This window comes from Cottoperca gobio, chromosome 10 (assembly GCF_900634415.1).
Source record: "Cottoperca gobio chromosome 10, fCotGob3.1, whole genome shotgun sequence".
Lineage (NCBI taxonomy): Eukaryota > Metazoa > Chordata > Actinopteri > Perciformes > Bovichtidae > Cottoperca > Cottoperca gobio.
Genome location: NC_041364.1, coordinates 13,989,976 through 14,015,378, shown reverse-complemented (window position 1 = coordinate 14,015,378; position 25,403 = coordinate 13,989,976). Strand labels below are relative to the sequence as shown.

Genomic DNA, 25,403 nt, shown 5'->3' with positions numbered 1-25,403 from the left:
CATACTGTCACACACTCTGAAATATGCACGCTGCTGTCTATGTGGATGAATGCATCTATGACTCATCAAATTTGTTTTAAAACCCATACAATAGCCAAATGAACATATTATTCCTCCTGGGCTCCCCAATGATAAAACACCTTCCAGCAACAAGTCTGTAGACAGATGAAGCAAATCATTGGCTACAAACTCTTCATGAAGAGCCAATGACAGCACTGCAATGAGCCACCGTCACTGTGCAAAAATGACATTACATGACATGACATTTTAAAGGGATGTTTCTCTAGCAGGATACACCAAAGGCACATGATAATTTAATCAAAGCTATTTACAATGGACACCTACACAGACAGATACACGTCAGACTTGTTCCACATTGCATGAGTCACACAGCCAGGCCACTGGGGCAGTGGGATCTGGTTGCACCACAAATATAAAATCAAACCACGTAGCATTTGTCAAGCCTGAAACTGACCTCAGGGATTCATCCCAAAAAATAAATCCTCACAGAGGGCTAAACGCAGAAACCTGACGTCTTTCCTCAACAAATTCAAACAGAAACGCACATTTCGTCATAAAAACACTTTTATTCCTTAGATACACCTTGTGGGATAATTTTTGATCACATCATCTGAATCCTTTCCTGTAATATCACATTACTAATTCATGATCTGGACCCTGACATGTCGTCTGAGGTGACAGGAAAACAGGACCTGACCGGGTTTTCTTAAAGTGCCATCACAACACAACACACATTTGAAAATAGCAAGCAAGCATGCAAATAGAAAATTAGTCATTTAAAATATTAAAAACTCATCTGTTAAAAATATTCAATAATCTAATTTCAAATAAAGACAAAAAAAACAATTGTGCAATACACTTCAAAAAACCCTTGTGGACGGTCCTGAATAGAAACATGTTTTTGCTTAGCGTTCATAGAAAAGCATGACTGCGATGTGACATTGTGAGAAATTAAAGCAACGTGAACTGCAAACTGTAAAGCATGCGACTCCAGGAATCACTAAAACAAACATATCGGCTTCAGGGTGAAATGTTGAGCCAAAACTTCTCTTCCAAAACATTTTTGAATACATTAAACACTTCATAGCAACCATTCTTCCCATTAACATGTGTAGTGTTCTTGCCATGATCTTTTTTTCTTCTTCTTCTTCTTTACATATTGCTTCAAGAGGCCAATTATCAGTAGCAGAGAAGGTAGCACACTGCTGTCTCAGAGCTTATTTGTAAACAATTATTTAAAAAGTGCTTGACCCATTTTCACTGTCTTTTGACATGATTGGTCTCATGATGTTGTGAGATGTTTGTTGTAATTTCCAATTGCTTCCTTGTCCATCCCACACAAACACAAAAGTGGTTCAAACTGATGTTTCCTTTAAGTCTTTGGCTTCAGATTTAGCAGAGTCCGGGGTTTCCTTCGCTGCTCCGGCTGAACTTGATGTCTCTTTGGAGTCTGCAGTGGAGGAGCTGGTTGTACTGGGTTGGTCCGGTTTGGTTTCCTGTCCCTGGTCTGAGGCCAGCTTCAGGAACAGAGGGACCTCCAGCTGGTCTTTGGTCAAAAGGCCTCGCTGGTCATCAACCCTGCAGCACTGAGCCCTCGTCAGCATGTCCAGAAACCCTGACGCACAAAATATAAATAAATAAATCATGCCAATTCTGATATTTGTCTCAAATAAATAATTAACACCGTGCCATCTGCTTAATACATTTACATGTTATATTTGGGAGTATAGCTAGGCAAGAACAACTTATCATTTAAGAAATATAGAACTAGAACAACGTCAATAAATAGTCTTCAAACCCCTGACCAGGATACTAGAACTGGGCTATATGGATAAAATGTGCCATTATGGTATTTACAAGTTTATGCAATAGTAATGTATAACATAATACAGTATATTTTATGGAAATATTTTACTGAGAAGCTTTAGATTGAAAGCACATTTGGTAGCTTTTGATTATGTCACACGATTTCCCTCAGTTGTAATTTAAATAGTTTGTACTTCCATCTGCTGAGAAATATTGTGATATGATTCAAAGCTCCTCGACAGCTTCTAAAAGGCACCCTGTGGTGAGATGGCTGTCAACAACTGAGAACCGTGACGTGTTGGACCTTGTTGTTACATTTATTTTTTGCTTTACAGCTGCTGTTGTTGCTCAAGAATAAACCTCCAGGCTCAACTTGAGAAACTGTTTATAGATGAAAATCAAGGTATTTGACCACGTTGATTACATTTAATATTGCTATAGATTCCTTGTTAGAAAATGTTGTATCATCATATCCATCGTCTTACAGTAAATACTGCCATGTTGTCCAAACCCTACTAGATACTGCTGAGATGCCCTACCATCCATTTCACGGTTTTTACTGGGCTTGAGCAGAGTCTTGGCCCCGTCTTTATGCAGCAATGATCGGGCATCCACCCCACCGGCACTCACTGCTCCTGCCTGGGACCAAAATAGAAGTTGTAGACTACAAATACTAGATATCACACAAGATATTCACACGTTTTATATCACAAGAATAACGATGTTGGTGTCCAGAAGCCTTGTGCTGTTTCCCAAGACGCTCCCTATTTACTCTATAGTGCACTCTAAGTGTTTCCACAATCAAAAAAATATTATATTATCACTTTCTCACATTCATCACATTTCATAGATGCGAAAATATGTCATACTCTATTCCCTACATAAAACAAACAGACAAATATATACCATCTATACAAGAGATCAAACAAAAACAGCAAGATGGAGACATGTTCTTGGTAATTATTATTATATAAAATATAAGGAAGCTTGTCAAAACGATTGTCCACAATCACTCCCTTGTTCACACATAGCCGTGGCCTTCAAAGGATAACCTTCATTATATTCTTATTTAGATAATAACCAAGAGCATCTTAGCAGCTTGCCTTTTATGCAGGATTGTGTCAGTGGCGTACAGAATGATGAGAACGAGATTTGTGTTTGATGTTTCGCAGTCTATTACATAACATTGCCTCACCTGTGAGGCTGCAGCAGAACTACTGCCTCTTGAATTATTGGTCTGGTTTCCTGTTCAAACCACACAAAAGATACCATTCAGTTTCTAAACAGTAGAAAAGTGGTCAGTGCACTGATAATAACGCTACAGAACCCAACATAACTGAGGTTGGGAACCCTGATCCAAAGTGAAGTTGGTTCTGGTCTCTTAGCAGCTGGGAAATGAAGTGGGTGAACTGAAAGTGACACAGCACTCAACAAACCAAATGGAGTTGGACGTTTCAACCCCACAGAAAAGAATGAAGACACAAAGAGAGACGCACAAAGAGAAAAGTAGGAAAATATGAAGAGATGGAGGCAAAGTACTAAAGTGGACAGGAAAAAGACTTTCTCCTCGACCCCAGCTAAGAGCCAATTAATGCAGAAACACTTTCTCGGACCCATTAAGAAACAATTAGGTGAATAGGCACAGCCAGGGTTCAGGCAGCAGAAGAGAACACACAAAGCATCACTGATGGATCACCCACATCGTAGACAACCAACTGTGGCTGGAGGAAAATGTGCCTTTATCTGATTTGATTGAACTCATTTCATTTACTCATTCGTCATGTAGGTTCCTTTTCCTCCTGTGGCTGCTTGTGCTTTCTGAGGCGGGCAGTGCATTTATTATTAAATGATCTAAAACATCATTCTCTCTGGTTTCCATTTAAGTAAAACATTGGATTTTTAAAAAAAAGGTCAAGTGTATTAACCTTTGGTTTTGTCAAGCCGTAGCGTCTTATTGGCCAGTCTGAACACAGTGCCGGTCATGTTCACAGCCTCGTCGCTTCCAACCTAAAATTAACAAGGAAATAAGACACGTCAGATGCTGACACGCAGTTAATCACACACACACACACTCTCACACACACACACACACACACACACACACACACACACACACACACACACAAATGTGTAATCCTCGTCGCTTATACCAACAAAATGTTAATTTCACATTAAAATTACAGAGTGTATATAAATATTAGCATGCACAGTGGTGTGTAAACGGTTGCCTAGCAACGGCTGCTTTATGCAGGAGTGGAACGGGAGTGCCGACAGGACAGACGGAGAGAAGTTAGAAAAAGTAGTACATTTGAAAATGTCGGACAAATCTGCTGCTTTGGAAATTAGAGGAGACTCAATGTGAAATTTAGTGGAACTACAACATTAGTGCAGTGAGACGAGTAGTCAGTTAAGGTATTCCTTTACAACCGAGAGAAAACTATTATTCAATTACTTATCTGAGAAAGTATTCAAGCACTGGCTACATATTACGGTCTCATACACACAGACACTCACCATGGTGACCAGGGCCTCTTGCTGCTTGACGTGGTGTTTCTGCAGCACTGCAGAGAGGGCTTCCTGCAGCGTCTTACTGGACTTCACCATGATCCCCACAGTCTTACCAGTGAAGGCAATCTCCAGCCTGAAACACGGATGCATTTCAATAACCTCCATCACACAGTAATCAAACAATGCAGTGATGCAGCAACACTATAATAGTCTTACCAAGCCAAGAGTCACAGAAAAATCTGCCACTCAATATTTTAGCAGGAAATCCAAATTTGATTTTATTTGGCCGTTTGAAAATGTATTCAATGCACAAGATGATTACCAAGCGGACTGGTGTTAACACAAGGACTTCCCTCTAATATAATGAGAAGTGGCCTGCTGTAGTAGTGGGGATGGGGGTGTGAAAGCCTGATAGGGTGACGAAGACAGAAAAATGAAGGAAGTGACACAGTTGACTCACGCAAACATCACCCGGAGCTCCAGAGAGACCTGCTGATCCCGCAGCACGGAGCAGTCCTGGTCCAGCGATAAGGGCTGCTGCAGAGAGGGAACGTTCAGCATCAACTGGGGATACTTTCAAATAAGTTTCACAAAGTTTCAGAAATTAAAAGAGGGCGTGAGAGGTTGGGAGGATGTCGGAAACAGGAAGAGTCATCTTTCTCATACCGCCTGTTGCGAAACAACTTTTCAGTGTGATATTTTTGAACAGCTTCTTGATTTTCAGGCTGTGACTAGTGCTGTAGACGGAGCAGCCAAGTGCTAACCTTTTCCTTGCCTTGAAGGTAGATGATGACATCTTTCAGCGGGAAGCCTCTCTTCTCACACAGGCTTGCCAGCATTTCTTTAATAGGTTGGCCATTACGTGTGGGGGCCAGGGAGGCACTGCCATCGGGTAGGTAGACACAGCAGTACCCTCCCTCCAACCCTATCCGACTCCCTCCTCCCTGCTCTGGAGACTGGGGACTCGATCTGCCATTCTACATCACAGGTGGAGAGGGAAGAACTTAAGAGTGAAAAATATACTTAAAAACAATAACTAGGCACTTGATGGCATATTTATCTCTGAACTATGAGAATACATTGTTAGTCGCGTGTGCCCTTATCGTCACAAATACCTCTATCTGCTTGTAGAAGGAGCCGAGCTCCACACCGCTGCTCGACCTCACCGAAATATTGGACTCTTTCCGGGAGACTAAACCATGGATGTTGGATGCATCTATTGTTATTGATGGAGGAAAAGAACCACAAGAGATCCAGGGAGAGATTGTGATATAAAGTCACACGATGTACATAAAAGGCATAATTTAGAAACACTAGATCTACCACTACCTCCCCAGGATCCACTTTTCTGGTGTTGATTCTCCGAGACACTCCTGCCAACTGGTAAGCTGTTGGAGTCTGAATTTTTGTTCTGTTTGAGACCGTGATGAAAGAAATGCCATTAGAAGCTAAATTAAAACAAGACCATGTTTTTCACTCAGTCCATTTCCTTCCTGTCACTCTACCTTCTTGTTACTTAAAGGGCTTCTGGTGGCCACGTCCTCCCAGGATCCCATGCTGACCGTCTCTTTAGAGAGCTGAGGTGCAAGTTTACCTTCTACACCTGTCAAGGTGCAGCTCTGGTAGAGAGGAGAGCGCACAAAGCGCCTGTAGCTGTCCATCTTCATCAGTTTAAATATCTGACACAAAGCAGGGATAGTTGTACACACAGTCAGCAGAGGCAAACAATGAATCACTGTATTACTGAGCTAAAATGGGAACGTGGACTCCAAACAGACCTGAGCTTGAGCCTTGTTGAACATGTCAGGTGTGGGATGTTCCAGGTCCTTCTCCTCTATCTTTACGGTGTCATCAATGTTGACCGAGTAGGGAGCGCTGTCAGACAGGTAGGTATTGTAGATGGAGCGAGCTGCTGCTTTCAGCTGGGAACACAACGGCTCCATCAGACTGAAAGCTCCTGAAGATTACATATGAACTAAACTTTGTTTGCTAATCATTGTGTCTAAGCTGATGAGAAAACTGTTTAACCAGGAATGACAGAATGAGTGTGTAGCTTTCTATATCCATCTAAGAAGTCACTCTGTATGTAGGCTGTGACTGGTGTTGGACACTGCAAGTCACACGATCAATACGTTGCTAAAAGTCCATTCATTTCCCAGAGAGCTGAGCCACCACAGAAACTCGGCTGATGTGTCTAATGTGTCTAAAATAGAAAGCTAAAAATAGAATAAAAGAAGGAAAATATCAAAAAGAAAAGATGGTTGAAAAACAGCTTCATCTGTCATTGAGGTCAACACGTTTTTACTGAATTGTTGATTAATGCTACATAAGGTTTGTTAAACTATTGGAACAAAATCAACTCCTACTCCAAAACCCAGACACAAGTATAGCAAACAAACTGCCCTCACTGGAAACATTCACCGTCTGGTCTACAACTACACATTTAAGTTTCAGGAAAATTCTATGGAAGAGTATTTATAAAGAAGTTTATGCAGAGTAAACACAACAGCATAAGGAATCACAATGTTAGGTAAGACGAGTCATCGTGTAAAGAGGTACTAAGTGCCATCATACCTCTTCCAAGGAGCTGGCTCGGATCTTCCTGAATTTTTCACAAGCTTGCCAGAATAAAATGTTTTCCGCACTCACCTCAGACATCAAGAAGGACTGTGGAGAAAGAAGCATACACTGGTGAAAGGCACACCTTGTGAGAGGTCATGAGAAAAAAGTCAATCACTTGAGTTATTCCTGAACTTAAAAGTACAACATAACATGCGTGTTGAGCATGTCTCACCGTAAACTGGCGAACTCCAAAGGGGTCCTCCAGCAGCTTCTCAAATGAGACGGCCCAGCCCAGCACATTGTTGGCTGGGCCGACCTCTCCGCCCGGAGTCCCTGGAAGGCTGGAGCTGCTGCCTCCACAGCCCCGTGCAGACATGTTCAACTCTACGACACATCCAGAAACAAACACACCCAACGATCGGCACAGAGAAGCATGACCAAGAATGAGACTCGAATCAGATGTTTTCTTTGTTCGTGCACAGACATGTTTCTGTTCGGGGAACTATGAGATGTACAGGATTGCCAGTTGGTTGTTCATGCTTACCTCCGTCTGACACTGCCTGGCTCTGTGAATAGGAGAGACGGAGAGATAAGATAGGGAACAACGCTAAAACAAAACGTCTGATAAGATGGAAAACACCTTGCGGAGGCATCACAGAGAATCAAAAGAGGAATTGTATTTAAATTCATAACGAATCTCTAAGATGTTGCAATCAAAACTAAATGATAGAACTAAAATTTACTCTGATGACCAGAAATGTAGGAATTCTCAGTACATGTAAATATTACAGCAACAGCTTTACTATGCACATAATGCAACGTACTCAAAATAGTATTATTACCAAAAACTAGACACAGTCATAAAAGTACAGAGGCAAACATTTAGGAAGTGAAATGTGAACACCAACTGCATGGTTTTTTTGCTTTCTTTCTCCGAGGTAGCAATGTAGTGCAATCACTCAGGGTTGTTTTCACAGGAAGTGGTTGTGACACTGATGACAAGGCTCTCATTCAGCTTTTAGAGATCACACAATTTACATCTTTTGAAAGATCCAATTTGAAACCCTTTCAAAGTTAAATACTGAAAATAAGTTCTGTAAACTCTTTGCACACAAACCTGTGCTGATAACCATGTTTGCATGTTACTCAAGCATCAAAGTACCAAGATATTGAGCAAACCCCCCCCCCCCCCCAGGGAGGTTTAAAAGAAAACTGCATCTGTTTAACTGAAATCCTGGATGTTAAGTTTCAAGAATGGCAAGAAACGGTCCTGGGTTTTAATCCAAAATGTCTTTCTGTGTGGAGTTTAATTGTTATTTTGTCTTTCTGGGTTTCCTCTAGTTTCCTCCCACTGTTTACAGCTTTAAAATTGCCCAGATGTGTCAATGTGTTTGTTTATGTGGGTTGGTCCTGTAGAGTTGAAAAAACAATCTTGAAAGAAGCACCGTCACCATTAACAGTCACAGTCAGGAGATACATTCATTGTTTATAGAAAAAGTTTTTACATTCCACAAAATTACAAATATCTTGCTTCACAAGTTGTTTAATCTGTGCTTGACATCTTAGCTTCATCATTCATACACACGCAGCTTATTTTGATTGTAGAAACCAGACTTCAGTGTCCTATTCATTCTCTTGGGGTTGGTTTTGTGAATCAACTCTTTGGGTTAGCTGAAGTCAAGGGTTTTCAAAGAAAGTCCATATTCTTTTGTACCTCATTTCTGGAATAGCCCACAATGAATCCACATCAAACTGTTGACTCAAAAAGATACATGCCCTAATGTGATGGAGAGAACTTTTTACTCAGCATCCACTGATGTGACTCAGAGTTCCAGGTAAAACCATGGGGCTGAGTCCACTCCGTTAAGTTAGTATTAACCATGAGACCAAGGCCCATCTCCGACGTAGAAATAGTATCTGTGGGAATTTTAGTGCATGCGGAGAGAAAGCGTCCTTGTAATTCTTTGCTCGTCAACAGCTCAAAGGCAACAGCTCTTGGCAATTTATAAGCTTTGCCCAAATAAGGTTGACATGGGCTGGCAGTGAGCTCCACTGTGGCTCCACCTCTTCACTTCTTTGCTCTATTGCTCAAACTCTGGCTCCAAAAACACGACATGTAGCTGCCTACAAATACACTTCACAGGAGAAGCCAATACACAATTCAAACACAGTCCTCCACAGACTGTAATGAACACAAATAATTCATTATAGTCTTGCTTGCGCACCTTTCATTTTCTCATACACTGCAACAGAGAACAATATCTAAGGATTAGGATTCTCTGTGAATCCTTTGAAGGAGAGACAAGATATGCAACCATGCTTTGTGAAGGAAAGAGTCTGATGCAGAACCAATAATAGAAACATTTTTCAAATCACACAAAATGCAAAGCACTGAGAGACACGTTTTAGCAACATCCTGGTCTTCTTTGCTCCTGTGAAATACATCTTTATATACACACGTTCACACCTTTTGCAGAAATGAACCAATTCAAGAAATGTGATGGTCTCACACGGAGTTGACAAGCCAACACATGACAGATTGGCTTGGTTTTGCTTCTGACTCGAGCATGCCTGGTCTGTTTTAAGTAGCAACCAGCTGTTAGCCACAAAGCCCGATTTGTCCGGTCCCTTCTGAGGAGTTAAGAGAGACAATACAAGCAAACACAAGAAACTGCTGTACCGTACTAGACATCTAGGTATTCTGACCTGGATGTCAACTCAACAATATGAGCACGGTTAAAAAAGCAGACTGAAAAAGTAGTCCAAAACTTTAAAGCAAAATGTTTAAAAGAAAGTTCTGTTTACCAAATCATTACAGGGCTACAACGCATGATTATTTAACACTCTTAACTCCAATTTATTCCTCGCAGTACACTCAGAGTTGTGAAATTCCAACATGTAAGAGCTGATAAAGCCTCCTCCTTTATACTGCATAAATAAACCACCGGATCTGAAGAACAGATGCAAAACCAAACCGAACAAGTGTTGCCAACTCACCATGTGGCCAGCAGGAATCACTAGAGCGTTGCAGTTCTTCGCCATGGTGGCTCAGACACCAGACTACAAGCTGAAGTCTTTATGCGATGTTCACACCGTCAGGGAACACAGTAAAGTGCTCCACCCAAACATGATGCACACTCTTCATACACACACACACACAAACTCATCACTTGGGTCTTCCTGTCACTTCCTGCCTGGAAGGGAAGTCTTGCCATAGCAACAAGCCACAAAAGAGGAAGTAAGGTTATTATGATCAAACTGTTCTCAGCCTACGTCTTGATAAACACTACTGATGTGGGAACACAAGACGAACGCAACCGTTCTGCTTTTGTCACTGTGCGTATTCATTTTCACACCTTACAACTAGTATTACATTTGTCATTTAGCACAGGTACCACTGACCGGTTTCACGCAAGACAATTTTGCTACGGACCGGGGGGGGGGGCAGGCATAACAAAACACACAATAAAGTGCAAAACATATAATTTACTTATTACATATATAATGTAAATGTAGTTATACCATTTTATATTATGCACTTTATTTTTCTAAATGAAATACCCTGCAGACTAATAAATATTATATTTTATTCTTTCTGTGCGGTCCGGTACCAAATGATCCACGGCCCGGTACTGGTCCGCAGCCCGTTGGTTGGGGACCCTTGATTTAGCAGACGCTCTTGTCCAGAGCAACTTACAGTGAACTAAGAACTCAGGGTGAAGTGCCTTGCTCAGGGGCACAATGGTATTGTACTCACTGTATTTGGAAGCCAAACCACTAGACCACCAGCCACTATACAATACAGAAAGCAATGTTGCCCACTACATAACTGCATCTAAGAATGTTTTTTTAGCATGCTTCACTTTTCTTGTCTTTTTTTAAGTAAATAGTGTTATTTCCTTTTACTTGGAAGTCATTTAGATTTAGACTTAGATTTAAGTAGAAAACACAACACCTTCTTCTGTTATTTTAAGATGGTAATCCTGCCATACAGTAGTTAAAATCAAATTCATGACATCACTAAACTTCTACAAGATGTAGGAGAAACTTTACAACTTCACATCTCTCAAACAATTATAGGCTATAAATATTTGACGTTAACGTTACACTGTTCAGAATAGTGGGGGGGGGGTTTCATGATGTTTCAGAGCAACAGGAGTTCGTCATTATACGAGTATTATTCTGCAGCTATAGCAATAGCACATGTTACACTACACTTTCTGTACTGCCACGCATACCTTCTTGTCTGCCATGATGCCAGTGGTGCAATATTTTTCATATTTCCTTAATTGCTTTTTTGCAGCAACGTTTGCCAGGCGGGAGAACCTGTGACACAATCCTCTGAAAGAGACCATCTTCAGGGAAACAAACACACTGCGAGTCAACACCTAAACGCGACAGAGAAGATAGCGCTGGCAGTGTGCAGGTCAGAGTTAATTAGCACAAGCTGGGGACCCAGGTGAAGCAGGGAGTTTTAATTAGCAGTGCACCTTTTTGGCATTTGAAAATATTGTTAACTAGTGTGCACTGTCAACAACTCTTCTGTCTACGTTTGCGAGGATATCGAAGCGTTGTGTGTGGCCATGTGCGGTTCTTGAAGAATAAAGTTACAGCGCATACGTTATTCAGCATAGTTAGGCTAGTTGTATGTAATGGCAACGCAGTTTAGCCTACAAACAAATAGCAAAGAGAAACACAATTGTTGCATGAGAATAAAATGTCATGGTGTTAACTTACCTTAGTAAAGAGTAGCAGCATTGTGGCTAACGTTACCTGGCGCTGGAGAGTTTGTACAATTAAGAGGGACATTTTGTGGATAACAATCAAATGTTCTGTCAGGAAAAGGAGTGGTCACCTCAGCTTCAGCTCCAACTCTAGGCAATATCAATGTTATCTTGCTGACATGCAAACAACTTTCTCATTTGCATGAGCTGTTAGATCAACATGCTACAGTTTTGTAGCTCTGTAGAATATCATCACGCTAACAGTAGCATCTTATAGTGGCTTCAACATGATAACTATTGACCTGTTCATATGTAGTAAGTAGCAACATGCTAAACTTATCATGTCATTATGCTTATACTAATTACAGTAGCATGTTATTGTAAATAAGGTTTATTGCAAATGAATATTATTTACTTTCAACAAGTAATGTGCCTTGGTGTTTGGTGCATACAATACACATATTAAGAGGAAATGCAAATACAGGTAAAGTACTTCAAAGGTCAAGAACATAAATATAGAACAATGTAAATATTACAAAAGTATTACATACATACTATACAAATATGTGTAGGCATCAGAGTATAGCCGAGGCTGCAGAATTGTGGTCAGAGATTCTACTATATCCTGTCATAAACTGAATATGTGTAGGAATATTGACCTGCTAGCACTTAATTAAAGGCAATGTTAAAGCATATTTAACAGAATCATATCAAATAGTTCAACCAATAAATGGACTGGCCAACAAACTAGTAATTAAATAGATTACAGAAACTAGTTTAACGTAAAGTGTAAAAACAGCTTAAAGTTGATCCCATGGCTCACAATAAAAATACTAATCTGAAAAGGTTGGTTGCTAACATTTCCCAACACTCTGGAATAACATGATATAATCATGGTCAAGTGGTAAAAGCAACTGTTAAAATTGGGAGTTTCTTTTCATAACAGGTTAGTTATAGCTTTAACTAGAACTGCTTCAATGCTAGGATGAGCACACAATCCAAAATATTACTTACAATTGCAGTTTAAATTAATGTAATAATTATTGACAAAGGGTTGCAGCCAGACGAGTTCAGACCTTGATATATATGATATATGATAATATAATAATGCGGGAACAACACCGGCCTATTTTATGTATTCAACCTGAGCTTCATTACAGTACATTAGCTTTTGACAAAAGAGCCCAAGTGACTGAATCTCCAAACCAGTTTGTTATTTACATATGGAGTTAACAGGTTCACCTTGCGTCTGTGTGGGGTTTATTTGTCTGATGCTCTGTTTTTCTTCCCACTGTCCAAACACATGCAGGTTTGATTAATTAAAACTCTAAATTGCCGTTTGGCTGTTAGGTAAAGGAGTGTGATCGTGTTTTGTGTTTTCCAATCTCTCCAATGTGCACCCTGCCTCTTCCCCAGTGCATGCTGGGATAGGCCCCCCATGACCCTGAAGGGATTAGTGTTAAGAAAGAAGCTGGATGATCAGCAGCACTCTCTACTGGCCACTGCATGTATATATATATACTGTGTATAAATGCCATGGGTGACTTTAATGAAAGATAATATTTAATTTCCAAGCTTCAGTTCTTCAGTCAAACATTGTGAGCAAAGGTATCCCTAGTATGTGTCACATTTTATGGTGTCTGCAAAGAGTTGATAGTTTGCATATGTAAACCACTGTTTTGCTTATAACAGGTTATACTTCAGTGTACCTCTGCCTCTGTCTTTTATATATATGTTGATCATCCAGCAATCCATCTCTCATCCATAAAACATACAAACAGCGATAGTGTTCTTGTCAGGTCCAGGAAATAATTTATTTGCATTGGTATCAGTGTTTGTGATCAGCTCTGCCGTTCCTTTTCTGAAGCAAAGACCATAAGGTTAGGCAAAACAGAACAGGTGATCATTCAACTCTTGTGTGTGAGGAGACAACACCACCACAGGTAATAAGAAACACATTTAAGTATTATGTTCTACCTTTATAACAACATTTATTAGATCATGTACAATATGTTACAATTGTGTGTGCTATGGGATTTTCTATTTCTAATTAGTTTAAATGTTGAGGAATTCATTCTTAGGGATTCAGATCTCTTTCGCCTGTTAAACTTAATATTTAGGCTAAACCAATGTCCTGATGTTTTCCAACAGACAATGGTTGTGAGAGGGGTTTCCCTATGTCTTTTGCTTGGTTATCTCCTCAAAGGTAAGGAGCCACTTCTGAATTTAACAGTTCTGAATATATTTTTCTTATTCACCATGAATATATGCCTCTACACATGTGTCTTTTATTGTATTCATTCTTTATTTTAGCTGGTGCTGGGGCTACTTGTGTTCCTGTCAATTGTCTGAGATGTAACACCACAGAAAAAACTCAGTCAGGTAAAAAAAAAAAAAAAAAAAAGAGGAACCCCTCACTCTAATTATAGACTACATTTTGAAATGTTATGTACCAACTAATGTGCCTGAACATTGTCTGCCATTAAAAACCGTGAGGTGAGATGCAAAGGAAAAATGTTCTTAATGCTTTTCCTTCCGTCTCTGTTTTCCCTATAGAGCCTTGTACACACTGCTCAAACAATCTAACACAGTGCATCAGTGGTGAGTGCCATCTTTGTTTTCATTTGTTTACTTGAAGATAAATCCTATGAAGGACATTAGATACAGAAATTGGCGGAGAAATGGAGGCAGTACAATGAGGTTAATCGAACATGGCAAACATAGGAGACTTTTAAAAACAATGTAAATGCTCATACATTTAAATGTTCTTCTTAAATAGAGTGCTGAGAGTAGAATAAGTTAGTGTCGTTGCACTTTTATTCAAAAACAAAAAGACATTATTTGATATCTCCTCTGTTGTAAATGAAATGCTAACTGTAACTGTGTTGATTTCTATGCTTGCTATTCTCTCTATGACCTTCAGATATTCCATCAGACTGCAAAAAAGGTAACCTATTACCACATCCTAATCTGTAGCAGTGAACCTGAACACATAAAATGACCATCTGATTACCTAACAATAACCCTGTTGCTTCCCTCCCCTTAAATATTTACCTTGCCCTTCAGACTTTCAGGTTTCTGTCAACAGCACTGGATCCAAGCTTCAGGAGGGCGATGCCGTCAATCTAACATGTGTCCATAATCTTCCCGATTTGATTTTGACATTTGTGTGGAAGAGGGAAGGAATGGAAATTCTGAGAGGCCAAAACAAAAGCGTGCTGTTTCTCGAAAAAGTGTTGACGCATTGCAACGGCCAGTACATCTGCTTTGTGAAGAGCCTGTGTGGCGATTACGAGTCTGCGCCACACGATGTCACTGTAGAGAGTAAGTACACATGTCCCTGTTTATTTCACACAGACACAGATTACATGTGTAATGTAGATTTTAAGTTAACCAGCCTGAAAATAATGCATCGTACAATTTCTCAATGACTGATGATAACATGTGTCTGTTTAAAACTTTATCTTCAACCAGACAAGTTTGTGGTGACCGTTGTGATCTGTGGTGTGTCCGCTTTAGTCCTGGTCTTGGTTTTGGGGATGTCCATGAAGTTCAAGCTGAGAAGAGACAACAGTAAGAGCTCAGTTCAGGTTATCTCTGGCATTAGACAACACAAGAGCCTGCAGCACCTCTTCTTTCTCAAATATATTGTCTTGAATGGAAAAATTTCTTTCTTGAAAAGGCTTACAGGAGAAGATTGATAACACTCGTGTATGTCCGTAAATAATACGGATTATTAGCTTATCTTAGCATAAAGGCTAGAAAGCCTGGCTGTACAAAGCTAACATAATCCTCCAACCAGAACCCTTAAAGCTTACTGATTACCACGTTATATCTGGTTTGTTAAATATGTACAAAACTCAAGACTAATGATGGCAGGTTGCAGTTTTACACGGGGGTTTGCATCAGGAGCAGTTGCCAGACAGCCGGCGGAGACTCCATGACGTAACTTCCTCTGGACAAGAAATTGGCTTTGTCCGAAATCACTCCATATTTACTCCATAGTGCCCTCACAATGGAAAGAAAAAAAAGCAGTCTCCATGGCATGTAGCCTGACACTTTGTCTGCTAATATTCCCATTAAGTGTCCAATATCTCAATTTACGTCTCACTATTGAGTGTTATGAAGGGAGTAGTGAATCAGCAATGAAGCGATTTCGGACGCAGTGATAGTACACGTAATCCCTGTAAAACAGAGAATTGTGCTTTTTTTGTACGGATTGAACAAACATTAAAACATTTTAATGAGTGAGCTTTAGGAGTGCTGGTAGGTGGAGTTTGTTACCTCATACCCAGGTTGGCTGCCTCCCCCTGTTTATAGCCTTAATGCTAAACTAATTCCTATCTTTGAATTACAGATTTGATTTATGTCTGTTTACATTATCAAGTATGACACCTCCCCTCTCTCTTTGCAGTTAAACACAAAGAGAGACTGAAGCAGAAGGCTCTGGCGGAGCAGAGGGCCGCTTCAGCTCCATTCCCAACACCAGAGACATAAATAAGAAGTATTCCACTCTTGAAAGTCATGAATAGTGGTATTGTTTCATAATTTGCTGTTGTCGTATTTAATGTATTAATAAAACCTCTTTAATCTCTGTCTTTAAGGCTAAGGCTGTGTGATCAACTGAGGTTACAAGCTTATGTATAGCAGTTTCCAGACCAGGGTGGATCTTTTGTTTAACACAGCACTTATGTTAACCCCGCCCACTGACCAGGAAGCCTGTTCAGTTGAGGAAAAGAATCTAGAAATGTTTTAATCCAGACACAGGACAGGCTCGCTCAAACTAATCCCTCTGAAGGCTCTACTCACAGGAACGCACACTACAGACGACCCATACACAGCAGTTTTATAGCGGCTGGCATGTAATGGATATATGGGATGATAATGTTATCCACTCCTCTCCAAGAGAGGGATGGATGTGGGATTTGAGAGTTGATTTATGATTTATGAACACAGAAATAATAAATTCCCTGGTTCAACAACATGGTATAATCCTTTGAAGTGTATGTGTTAAGCTCTATGCACGCTGTCACTTCTAATGATGCTCTTAGGGTCTTTGTTTTTCTGCATTAAAACCAAGTTTTCCCATTCAGCCATATGGCAAAATCTCTGAACTTGCTTTTCTATTTTCTTTTCATAATATCCATGTGAGTGTGTCAGAACTGTTTATACAGTTTCCTCCTATAGCAGGTGGCTAAGGGATAATCCAGGTAAAGCCTATGCAAAGTGGAGATGGAGGGAAGGTGGGGGGGGGGGGGGGGTGAATAGGATGGCCTTTGCATAGATGACTAGGGCTAATTCTGGCCTCCTAATCCCAGTCCCATCCACCCTCCCCCTCTTCCTGCTCGCTAACTCCACGACGACAGTGAGGAGCAATCAATTGACGCCCAGGTGGACATTACTATCACATACACACATAGCACTTAACCCACTGAAGTTTACAGAGGAGGAAGAGGGAATAGACGGGCTGCTGGTACTTTTTCTGGATAACTAACACACCTGTGAGCTTCACTGGAGAATGTAGCTGCAGCTCTCCAGCCAAGCCACAGGAAACACGCCACCATGGGAGAAGCTCAAAGGGTAAGTGACCTGATTTATAAAACCAAACGTTGTACCTTCATTATGTGTTCACTAGGAGCTGTTAACAGGTGGTTATAAAAGTGAATTATGAAAAGGTATGGTTTCTAAAAGTGAAACAATAACTTTTCTTTGAGTAGTTCTTTCTTAAATTGCTCATCTGGTCAAATAGTGTGGCTAAATGGAACCTAAATAGCTCTTTGTTGTACACATTATCTCACATACACTGTAGTAACTGTCACTTTGAATGAAATGTTTAAAGCTACAGCGCCTTTTTTGTCAGCAGTGTGACTGCGATTGCGCAACCTTGCTTCAGATTAATCACATTAAACAGTGCGCCATTATGTGAATGGAGCACTAATCAAGACCTGTGCTTTTCTAAATAAAGCAACAGATTAATTCTTACTCCATACAGTAGGAAGAGAAGCAGGGCTCTAGATTGGTGGGTGGGTGGAGCAAGATGGGTGCGCATGTGTGGTCAACAGTGTTGTATGTAAGAGGTGCTTTGACCTTAAATCAGAAAGACGTCAGTGGGATCAGTTTTCACGTGTAAAGTTTGTCATTGTTGTTGTATTTTTTATGCAAGGATATTATGTTGGATGTTCCAGAGTACAAACAAACCTTGCACCCCTGAGAAAAGGAAAGATATTTTCTCATAGTAATCTCATGGTGTTCCAAGAACAATGTTAAAAATACTAAAGGATGCTGTGTGAATGGTGAAATAAGTTTATGGTCTGCCCTCTCCTTCCCACTTCCCACCCTCCTCCCTACATGCAGGGCTTACTCTCTGTCATTGAGAGACTGAAGGGATCCACAGAGCAGGAGGTCAGGATAGTGCTTCTGGGGTTGGACAACGCCGGCAAAACTACCCTGCTGAAAAGCCTCGCCTCTGAGGATGTGAACACCATCACACCAACACAGGTAAGAGGGAGTCATATGTTCAAACACACACACAAACACACACACATCACGACCTCAGGGAAAGTCACTTACTGTACGGTAGGATTAAACAAGTAGCACCACTGACTGTGACGCTTGCAGATGATGTTTTTGTGTCCTTCATTTTAATTAATTTATCTCACCATGAAAAGCTGAGCCACTTTAAAACATCATTACCTGATGTTCATCATTAAGTGTATCTTAGATTAACATGGTGCATCTGCCAGAAAAATACCCTCAATATTTTGTTAGCCAACAAACTATCACTCTTTAAAGATTCATTTGTCTGCCGTCACTGAATCCTTTTAATGATGGAGTTTGAATGAAGCTTTTTTAAATATATTTATTATTTTCCTGGCACTGTAACGAAGCATTATAAAAGGCAGGGGGGTTGTATCTAATCTTGTGAGACCAGCTGGACCAGTGCACGCTGTCACTCAAAGTAATGGGATTCAGATGACCTTTGCTTTTCTAAAATGATTGGTCTTACAGTACACACGCTTTAACCACCAACAAGTGAAATAATGATTTGAATATCGTCCTGTTAAATCGTTTGTTAAATAACATTTCAGCAGGAAATGACCTTCCCGATTTGCATGCTCTCAACATATTGTCTGAGAAGATCCTAACGTTGTGATCGTGAAGTCTTATTTATCACCCTGTTGAGGTGTGATCATCTAACCTCTAATATGATTATTTAATACCCTTGCATTACTCTCCTCATCCTGGGCCAGTGTGACAGCTCATCAGGCCGAGAGGATGCAGTCCAGCATGACAAGTCACCACAAAAGCCAGACCACACTGCACTTGGTGCTTCCAGTCTTATACTTAGATTTGCTCCTCAGCTGACCCTTAAGGATAAAGTTGTTATACAACCTTGCTGACTGAAACAGAACGGAGTGTGGTTATGAAAAACAGCGCCGGATTAACACAGTGACCAGAGCTCCTGTTGCTCTCCTGCTGATGTGTAACAAGGTTACAATACAGAGTTACCAAACAGTGATTCATTTAGGACACACACTTGTGTTCTAGTGCTGCTCAATGAATTGCATCATAGCCATTTGCAAGGCTTTCCAGGTGCAGTAGAGTGACTTTGCGTTTCACTTCAGGGCTTTAACATAAAGAGTGTTGCCTCTCATGGCATGAAACTCAATGTTTGGGACATTGGAGGACAGAGGAAGATCCGGCCCTTCTGGAAGAAGTACTTGGAAAACACAGACCTGTTGGTGAGTGACTAAACTTCATTCAAAACAATATAACATTTTCCTGCGGGACACATTTCCTTTATTCTGTATTCGCATCCCAATTAGTGTTTACAAAGTTGTTTCTAGTCGTCCTGGGTTCCACACAGGTCCAAATTAAGCCTTATAATTGTATTTTAAGTAACTTGTTAGTCAAACTCTCATGTTGTGGAACATCTTTGAAAGGTCGACAAGTGTATCTTCTGTTCTCAGTTAGCACTGAGGCCACAAAGAAAACTTTCCCAATTGTAATATATTTGTACTTTCAGATTTATGTCATTGACAGTGCAGACAAGAAGCGGTTTGAAGAGACAGGACTGGTAAGCTTGATGCCATTTGTGCATGAACATACATTCTGTCAAGAGCCGTAACAAAACTAGGCTACCTAAAGTTAAATATATAAACATGGATAGATAGGTGGATAGAGGGATTGATTGATGCTCATGTGCAGGAGCTGTCGGAGCTGATTGACGAGGAGAATCTAAAGGGCGTTCCAGTGCTCATCTTTGCCAATAAGCAGGATCTGGCCACAGCGTCAGCGGCCAGTGAGATCGCAGAGGGACTCAACCTGCATACGTACCGGGACCGGGAGTGGCAGATTCAGGCCTGCTCAGCTGTGTCTGGGGAGGGAGTTCAGGTCAGACTTTATGGATTTCTCCTCAGATGGAACCTAATTAACCATATAACACAATAGACTCTACCAATTACTAATTGTACTTGCTTAGTGATGGTTTTCAGACTTTATTTTATACCTTCAAACTGTGAAACTGATTTCGATTGTTTTACTTTTATTTCCTCGACAGGATGGCATGAACTGGATTTGCAACAACATTGTGAATAAGAAGAAATGAACCAGCGTCCCAAACAACACTGACCAGAGAGTCAAACAGAGAACATGCATCACATAGGGGATAAAAAAAAACATGTCACTTCATTTGATATCAACACACTTCACCGATCACGGATCCTGCTCCCCTCACAGATTTGAATGATAATTTTGTTTTTACAATTTGTGTCATTTTTATGAATATTTTGCAAATGTAGCTCCTTAAAATAAATATTTTAGCTACAATAAGTGAATTAGTCACTTATTGATCATTGTTCTGTCCTACAAATGTATGTGTTTGGCCCCTTATCCCAAAGATCCTTGTCTGGTGAGTGTGTGCTTTCTTAAAGACAGAGAAAACCAATTTGAGTGTGTAGCCATGTAGAACTGTTGGGGTTTGTCAGGTACATAGACACCAGTTCTGTGTGAGTGTAAAGTATGTGTTTTGAGTTTTTTGACAATAAAATAATTAGGTATTTCTGCTATTTTGCTTTCTTGTTTCCGAAACGTATATGTAGCAATCAAATTCTCCTCAGATGCATGCACAAACATCATTAATGGTCAAATAATTGTCTTAAAAATTGTCAGGAAATGACAGAGAACATGCAAATGTGACTGTAAATGTCAACGCTTCCATGAGTGACAAGAGGAACAATAACAAGCTGTTCCACTCCTGCTCAGCTGTCAACTAGCTTTTCCACACCACGATGATAAGCACTTACATTGTACAGTGAGAGAGAGACTAATTGAAAAGCGAGTGCGAGAGAGAAGAGAGTTCACAATTATACACTCGCATGGCAGAACAAGATATCAAATCTTCAAGGCACAGCAGAGCAAACAGTGCAGGAAATTACACGCAGAGAGGCTGACTAATTTACATCAGAGACGTTCTCAAAATGTTTGTTTTATATGTTAATTCTGGGACTATTACGTAGCATGCAGTCTCTCTCGCAGAAACGTTAGAGCTGCCTGGATCTCCCTTCACAGAGGTAGTTGGCCATATGACACATCTCATGCCCAGCTGTGAGCACTGTGTCTCTTCTCGCAGCACAAATACAAATGGTCTGCTTTGTGTGAGCATATTTGAGGTCAAATCCTTCTTCACCTTATGTTCTGAGATCTGCAATAACGATTGTGCAGATCATTGATTTCAGAAGACTTCCTCCACCCACGTGCGATTCATCTCCACTGGGACGACAGCGGTCAGAAACCCCCACACACTTGAAGTCCCACACAGCCCTGTGGTCTTTCATCACATATGTGTCCTTTAGACTGACCTTGGTGTCGGCTAAGTCTTCTATTCAGCCATTTTGGCTCCACTGCAGTTGGATTTAATGGATCTTTTTGTTTCTATTGTCTGGAGCTTTAATTAACCATCTGAAAGCACTCTAAAATCACATCAGCTGGCAGGCTTTGTAGTGTGTCCTCCTCTACATGAAATTATGGTAATGTATATTTTTTCTTTTCTTTTGTCTGGTATTTATGAGTAACAAATGGATGAATATTGAGTTATCTCCATGGCAACTATAATTTGGTGCCATTCCTAAAACATTTTTTTTAGGCATCAACTCCTGTTGAGCGAGCACAGCATGGGGGGGGGCAATTACAACTTGTACTAAAGGATCATTATGGCTGAGAGCAGACGGCCCAGGAGCTGTGATAGTGGGGAGATGAGTTTGCTGTCTGCAGTGTTGTTGTTGTTCAGTGCTGCTTCTCTCACCAACAGGGGGCAGTATTACAGAGCCAGAGTAATCTCAGGGCTGATGAGGAGGCTTTGCTCTTTACAAACAAGTGCTTTTACATACTCCAATTTTGTTAATTGTCTTTGATCGAGCAGATACTTTAATTTCTGCACAGCTTCAGAAGAATATCACGTAAACTAGTTTTTCTATAAACTCTTGATTTCGATGTGCATGTTGCAGCTTTAGCTCTTTACATGTTTCAAGCTAATCCCGCCGTTAATACCTCCTGCTATCTCCACGTGTACACTTTAACACGTTCTTAATACTGTATGAAGTGATATGATGTCATTTTCATGCAAGTGGCCCCTGAGCAAGTGTTGCCATGGCAACCCTCCCTGTTATTCATGTTCCACCAGCCACCTCTCTTCTTCAGTCCAGCCCTGCTTCTCTTGTCCCCCATTTTTTTTCAGTATTTCCCAAGCTCTGCTCATTAAAAGAAAGCCGGCTCAGAGGGACAGGACAACAGCTCATTCCAGGTACGAACAAAAGACACGTCTGTGTTCGGTTGTCTGTGACAAAGATAATTAACCTGCTTAAAAGCAGCAGGTTAATTCAACATATTTAGAAGTTGTGTTGATAAAATCAATAATGTTGTTTTTTTGTAACATGGCTTATTATTGCACAGAAATAGATTGGGATAATCATTCAAAGTCATAGTTGTTTTAAGTCATTGTTCTCATCTATTGTTTTTGGCAGGTTGGTTTGATAATTAACTCCACTTGAATTAAAATGACTACTCTATCTTGTTAATGTGAGTGATCAGGGGCATTTGACAAACCAAACTAAAATATGTTTTTCTACTTGAAGTTGCAACAAAGTATCTCCAAGCCAAGGCTTCCCATCATGCCAGAGGTTGCCCACCTGCCCTCCATGACGCCTCCTGCTCCCAGTTTCAACGCTACCCCAATGACCTCCAGCCTGCTAACCACCACCACACTGCTCCCATGGGAGGAGGCTCACATGCAAGTGCACACCATCCTGATTGTCGTCATTTTTTGTGTTGTTTGCTTCCTGCTCCTGCTCGCCTTCCTCTACACCTTCTGCTTCCATTGCTCCATCGGGTCATCGGCTAAAGACTCGCACACAGCCAACGAATGCAGCATAGACCGCGAGGACGCCACCTTTAAGTGCAGTTCTTCTGATAACCAGTCAGTGGGGAACGTTGTCTGACTGGGACACTGGACCAGAATAACTCTCATCTGACTGCCTATCGATGTCTTTGCGTTAGGATTACACTATTCTTGTTCTAGTGGCATGTATGGATGTGTTATTAAACCATAGCATGGAATTTGAGACAATGCCCAAACTCCCTTATCGATTTGTTCCGACATTATATTGATGATTGAACACAAACAAGGTTTTTAAACACTAGATCTAAGGACGACCTAGTAGTAATCACCAAATATACAGTTGTGATGCATTTTGAAGCTAAAATACAAGGGCATTGGGTGCAGGTACACATGCATGCGTGTCATGTCAGGTGAGCACACACAGACACAATAGGAACATCTTCACACATCCATATCCATGGAGAAATGTGTTCAATAAAAAAAGTGTAAAATAATTGTAAATGTGAGTCTGAATGTCAATGCCTTTTGAGTGACAAGATAAACAATAACAAACAGATCCACTCATGGCTCAGCAGTCGTCTCACTTTATTTTCCCTGAGCTGACAAGCATTTACATTGTGCCGTGGCTGTGTGTTTGACGAGACTGATATAGAACAATGAATCTAGACATGCAGGATGAAGGAGAGAGGAGGGAGAGGGACAGAGGAGAGATACATAGTGATGTCTTCCAAGGATGAAATAAGATGTCAAATCTACAAGGTGCGGCAGAACAAACAGGAAATGACTGAGCTTGTGTCCGACTGAACCACGTGGCAGTGACCACTTTTTGCTAATACGACACGTTATGGGCACACAGCAAAGTTTTAGAGGCAATTGCTTTGAGGTGACTAATGTGAGGAATTAATTGAAGAAGCGTCTGCTCTGAGTGTGAAATTAATAATGGCTGGGATTTATTTCTGTATTGTCAGAGCTAAATATCACTGATGATTTTGCTCTGCAACCTAACACTATGCAAGGCCACTAGAGATTTCGAGCATTACAGACTAGGCCATGTACAAACAATACGTCATTAAAGATTGACATTCACTGAGTGGTAAAAAAAAAGAAAACGTGCAATACATAAGTTCACGACATGGAGCACGTGGCACTCTTGGTGCAGGGGGAGTCATTGGAGCTGTCACGGGACTCCAGGATGCCGTCAGAATCAGGAGAGTCCAGATCCAGGTGGGCATCCTGGAGGCCGTCCTGCAAAGCATCCTTATAGTGAGTCTTGGGGAGGAACATTTAATCTCACCAATAACAAAAAGAAAAATAATTAGAAGTCATTAAAAGTCTAGAAATCTCAGATATTCCCCCTCACCTTATCAACAGACATCTTCTCCACCCGGCCCTCCTCCGGAGAATGGCCTGATATCTCCATCTTGATACAATGGGAGCGAATAGACTTGGCATCATCCTTTTCGCGCCCTGCCTCCAGCGGGGAACCCTGGGGGCAAAGACAGAAGGAGACTCGGGGAATCAGATGATGATAATGATGGTGGCAATAAAGCAAATGAGAGTGTAAACCATTCAAGGATGTCTTAGATGAATGTGTACCAGTCCCTTCTTATCTCCTGTGGCCTCAGGGCCAGAGATGTTGACATTACTGATGGTCTGGGTCTCAAACTGAGGACACGCCGCCTGAGCGTTCCCGTCTTTGTCCCTCTTTCCTTTGAGCCAGTAGGTCTCAATTTCCACATTCCCCTAAAGATGGACAGAGAAGGAAAAGTTAGGTTTAGGCATAAAGGTGCCTGACTTGTGCACAAATGTTCAAAGATATATGCTCAAAGGCACAATTTATGTTATGGAAGGGAGTTTAATTGCTTATTTCCAATTATCAGAATTCCCTAATGAAAAATAAATGACTCTTGCTTACTTGAGATTGGCACCTGTAATCAGTAACCTTAGAAACCTTAGGGAGTCGCTTTGCCGGCATTATCACTGTACAGCCTCAAAGTCAGACCCAGTGATAAAATAGCTGGCAAATCAACAAGCAGCAATTACCAGCTCTGAATACTAAGTGTGCTTGCTCCTCAGAGCCATAACAGTGAGTTATTATTATTGCATATATTTGTAAGATTCAGAAATCTTTATTATGTCTGACTGCTGATACACAAATCTTCCGTTAACACAGATTACAGCCCCAGTGTTTAGTGTCAGGTAGGTGAACCACATCATCGCTGTGTGTTCGACACCAAATCTTATTAATGACATGTTGTCATAGAGGCTGGGTGAATGCAATTAATGTGGTGAGTGTATTTGCTGTGGTGACGGTTTTGACCCCTAACCTTGATAGTAATGGTGCCCCTCCTTTCAAAAATAAAGTGACCTTCTTTCAGGTGCTCGTA

The 25,403-nt window shown here is 40.8% G+C and overlaps 3 protein-coding genes across 5 annotated transcripts in view; 1 reads left to right on the top strand and 2 right to left on the bottom strand.

Annotated features, from left to right (window-relative positions):
- Positions 1–567: 567 nt before the first annotated feature.
- On the bottom strand, positions 568–11,318 carry rgs14b (regulator of G protein signaling 14b). Of its 2 annotated transcripts, none has more exons than XM_029442123.1 (15): positions 11,136–11,318; positions 7,442–7,463; positions 7,130–7,281; positions 6,910–7,002; positions 6,114–6,257; positions 5,841–6,014; positions 5,665–5,746; positions 5,451–5,551; positions 5,100–5,312; positions 4,796–4,872; positions 4,342–4,468; positions 3,753–3,834; positions 3,023–3,072; positions 2,367–2,466; positions 568–1,636 (listed from the first exon to the last, which is right to left on the bottom strand). In XM_029442123.1, the coding sequence occupies exons 1-15, from the start codon at positions 11,250–11,252 to the stop codon at positions 1,377–1,379; spliced, it is 1,794 nt and encodes a 597-aa protein (XP_029297983.1). In that variant the 5' UTR covers positions 11,253–11,318; the 3' UTR covers positions 568–1,376. The 2 variants fall into 2 exon arrangements, with proteins under 2 accessions (XP_029297983.1, XP_029297984.1); XM_029442124.1 differs by lacking the exon at positions 11,136–11,318 and adding an exon at positions 9,895–10,031.
- A 2,469-nt stretch (positions 11,319–13,787) lies between these two features.
- On the top strand, positions 13,788–20,505 carry arl3l1 (ADP ribosylation factor like GTPase 3, like 1). Of its 2 annotated transcripts, XM_029441715.1 has the most exons (12): positions 13,788–13,827; positions 13,935–14,003; positions 14,178–14,222; positions 14,545–14,568; positions 14,688–14,945; positions 15,096–15,194; positions 16,036–17,201; positions 17,976–18,119; positions 19,247–19,363; positions 19,648–19,698; positions 19,830–20,015; positions 20,182–20,505. In XM_029441715.1, the coding sequence occupies exons 7-12, from the start codon at positions 17,184–17,186 to the stop codon at positions 20,227–20,229; spliced, it is 564 nt and encodes a 187-aa protein (XP_029297575.1). In that variant the 5' UTR covers positions 13,788–13,827; positions 13,935–14,003; positions 14,178–14,222; positions 14,545–14,568; positions 14,688–14,945; positions 15,096–15,194; positions 16,036–17,183; the 3' UTR covers positions 20,230–20,505. The 2 variants fall into 2 exon arrangements, with proteins under 2 accessions (XP_029297575.1, XP_029297574.1); XM_029441714.1 differs by lacking the exons at positions 13,788–13,827; positions 17,976–18,119; positions 19,247–19,363; ... (1 more) ...; positions 19,830–20,015; positions 20,182–20,505 and having other exon boundaries at positions 13,870–14,003; positions 16,036–17,167.
- Positions 20,506–23,592: 3,087 nt separating this feature from the next.
- The window catches only part of LOC115014636 (soluble guanylate cyclase 88E-like), an 8,619-nt gene continuing 6,808 nt past the window's right edge, over positions 23,593–25,403 (bottom strand). Inside the window, exons 15-18 of the mRNA XM_029441644.1 lie at positions 25,344–25,403; positions 24,613–24,759; positions 24,377–24,502; positions 23,593–24,261 (exon numbers count right to left, since the gene is read on the bottom strand). The exon at positions 25,344–25,403 is cut by the window's right edge and continues 30 nt beyond it. Coding sequence (XP_029297504.1) covers positions 24,142–24,261; positions 24,377–24,502; positions 24,613–24,759; positions 25,344–25,403 — 453 coding nt within the window. The 3' untranslated portion in view covers positions 23,593–24,141. The remainder of the gene's footprint in view (positions 24,262–24,376; positions 24,503–24,612; positions 24,760–25,343) is intronic.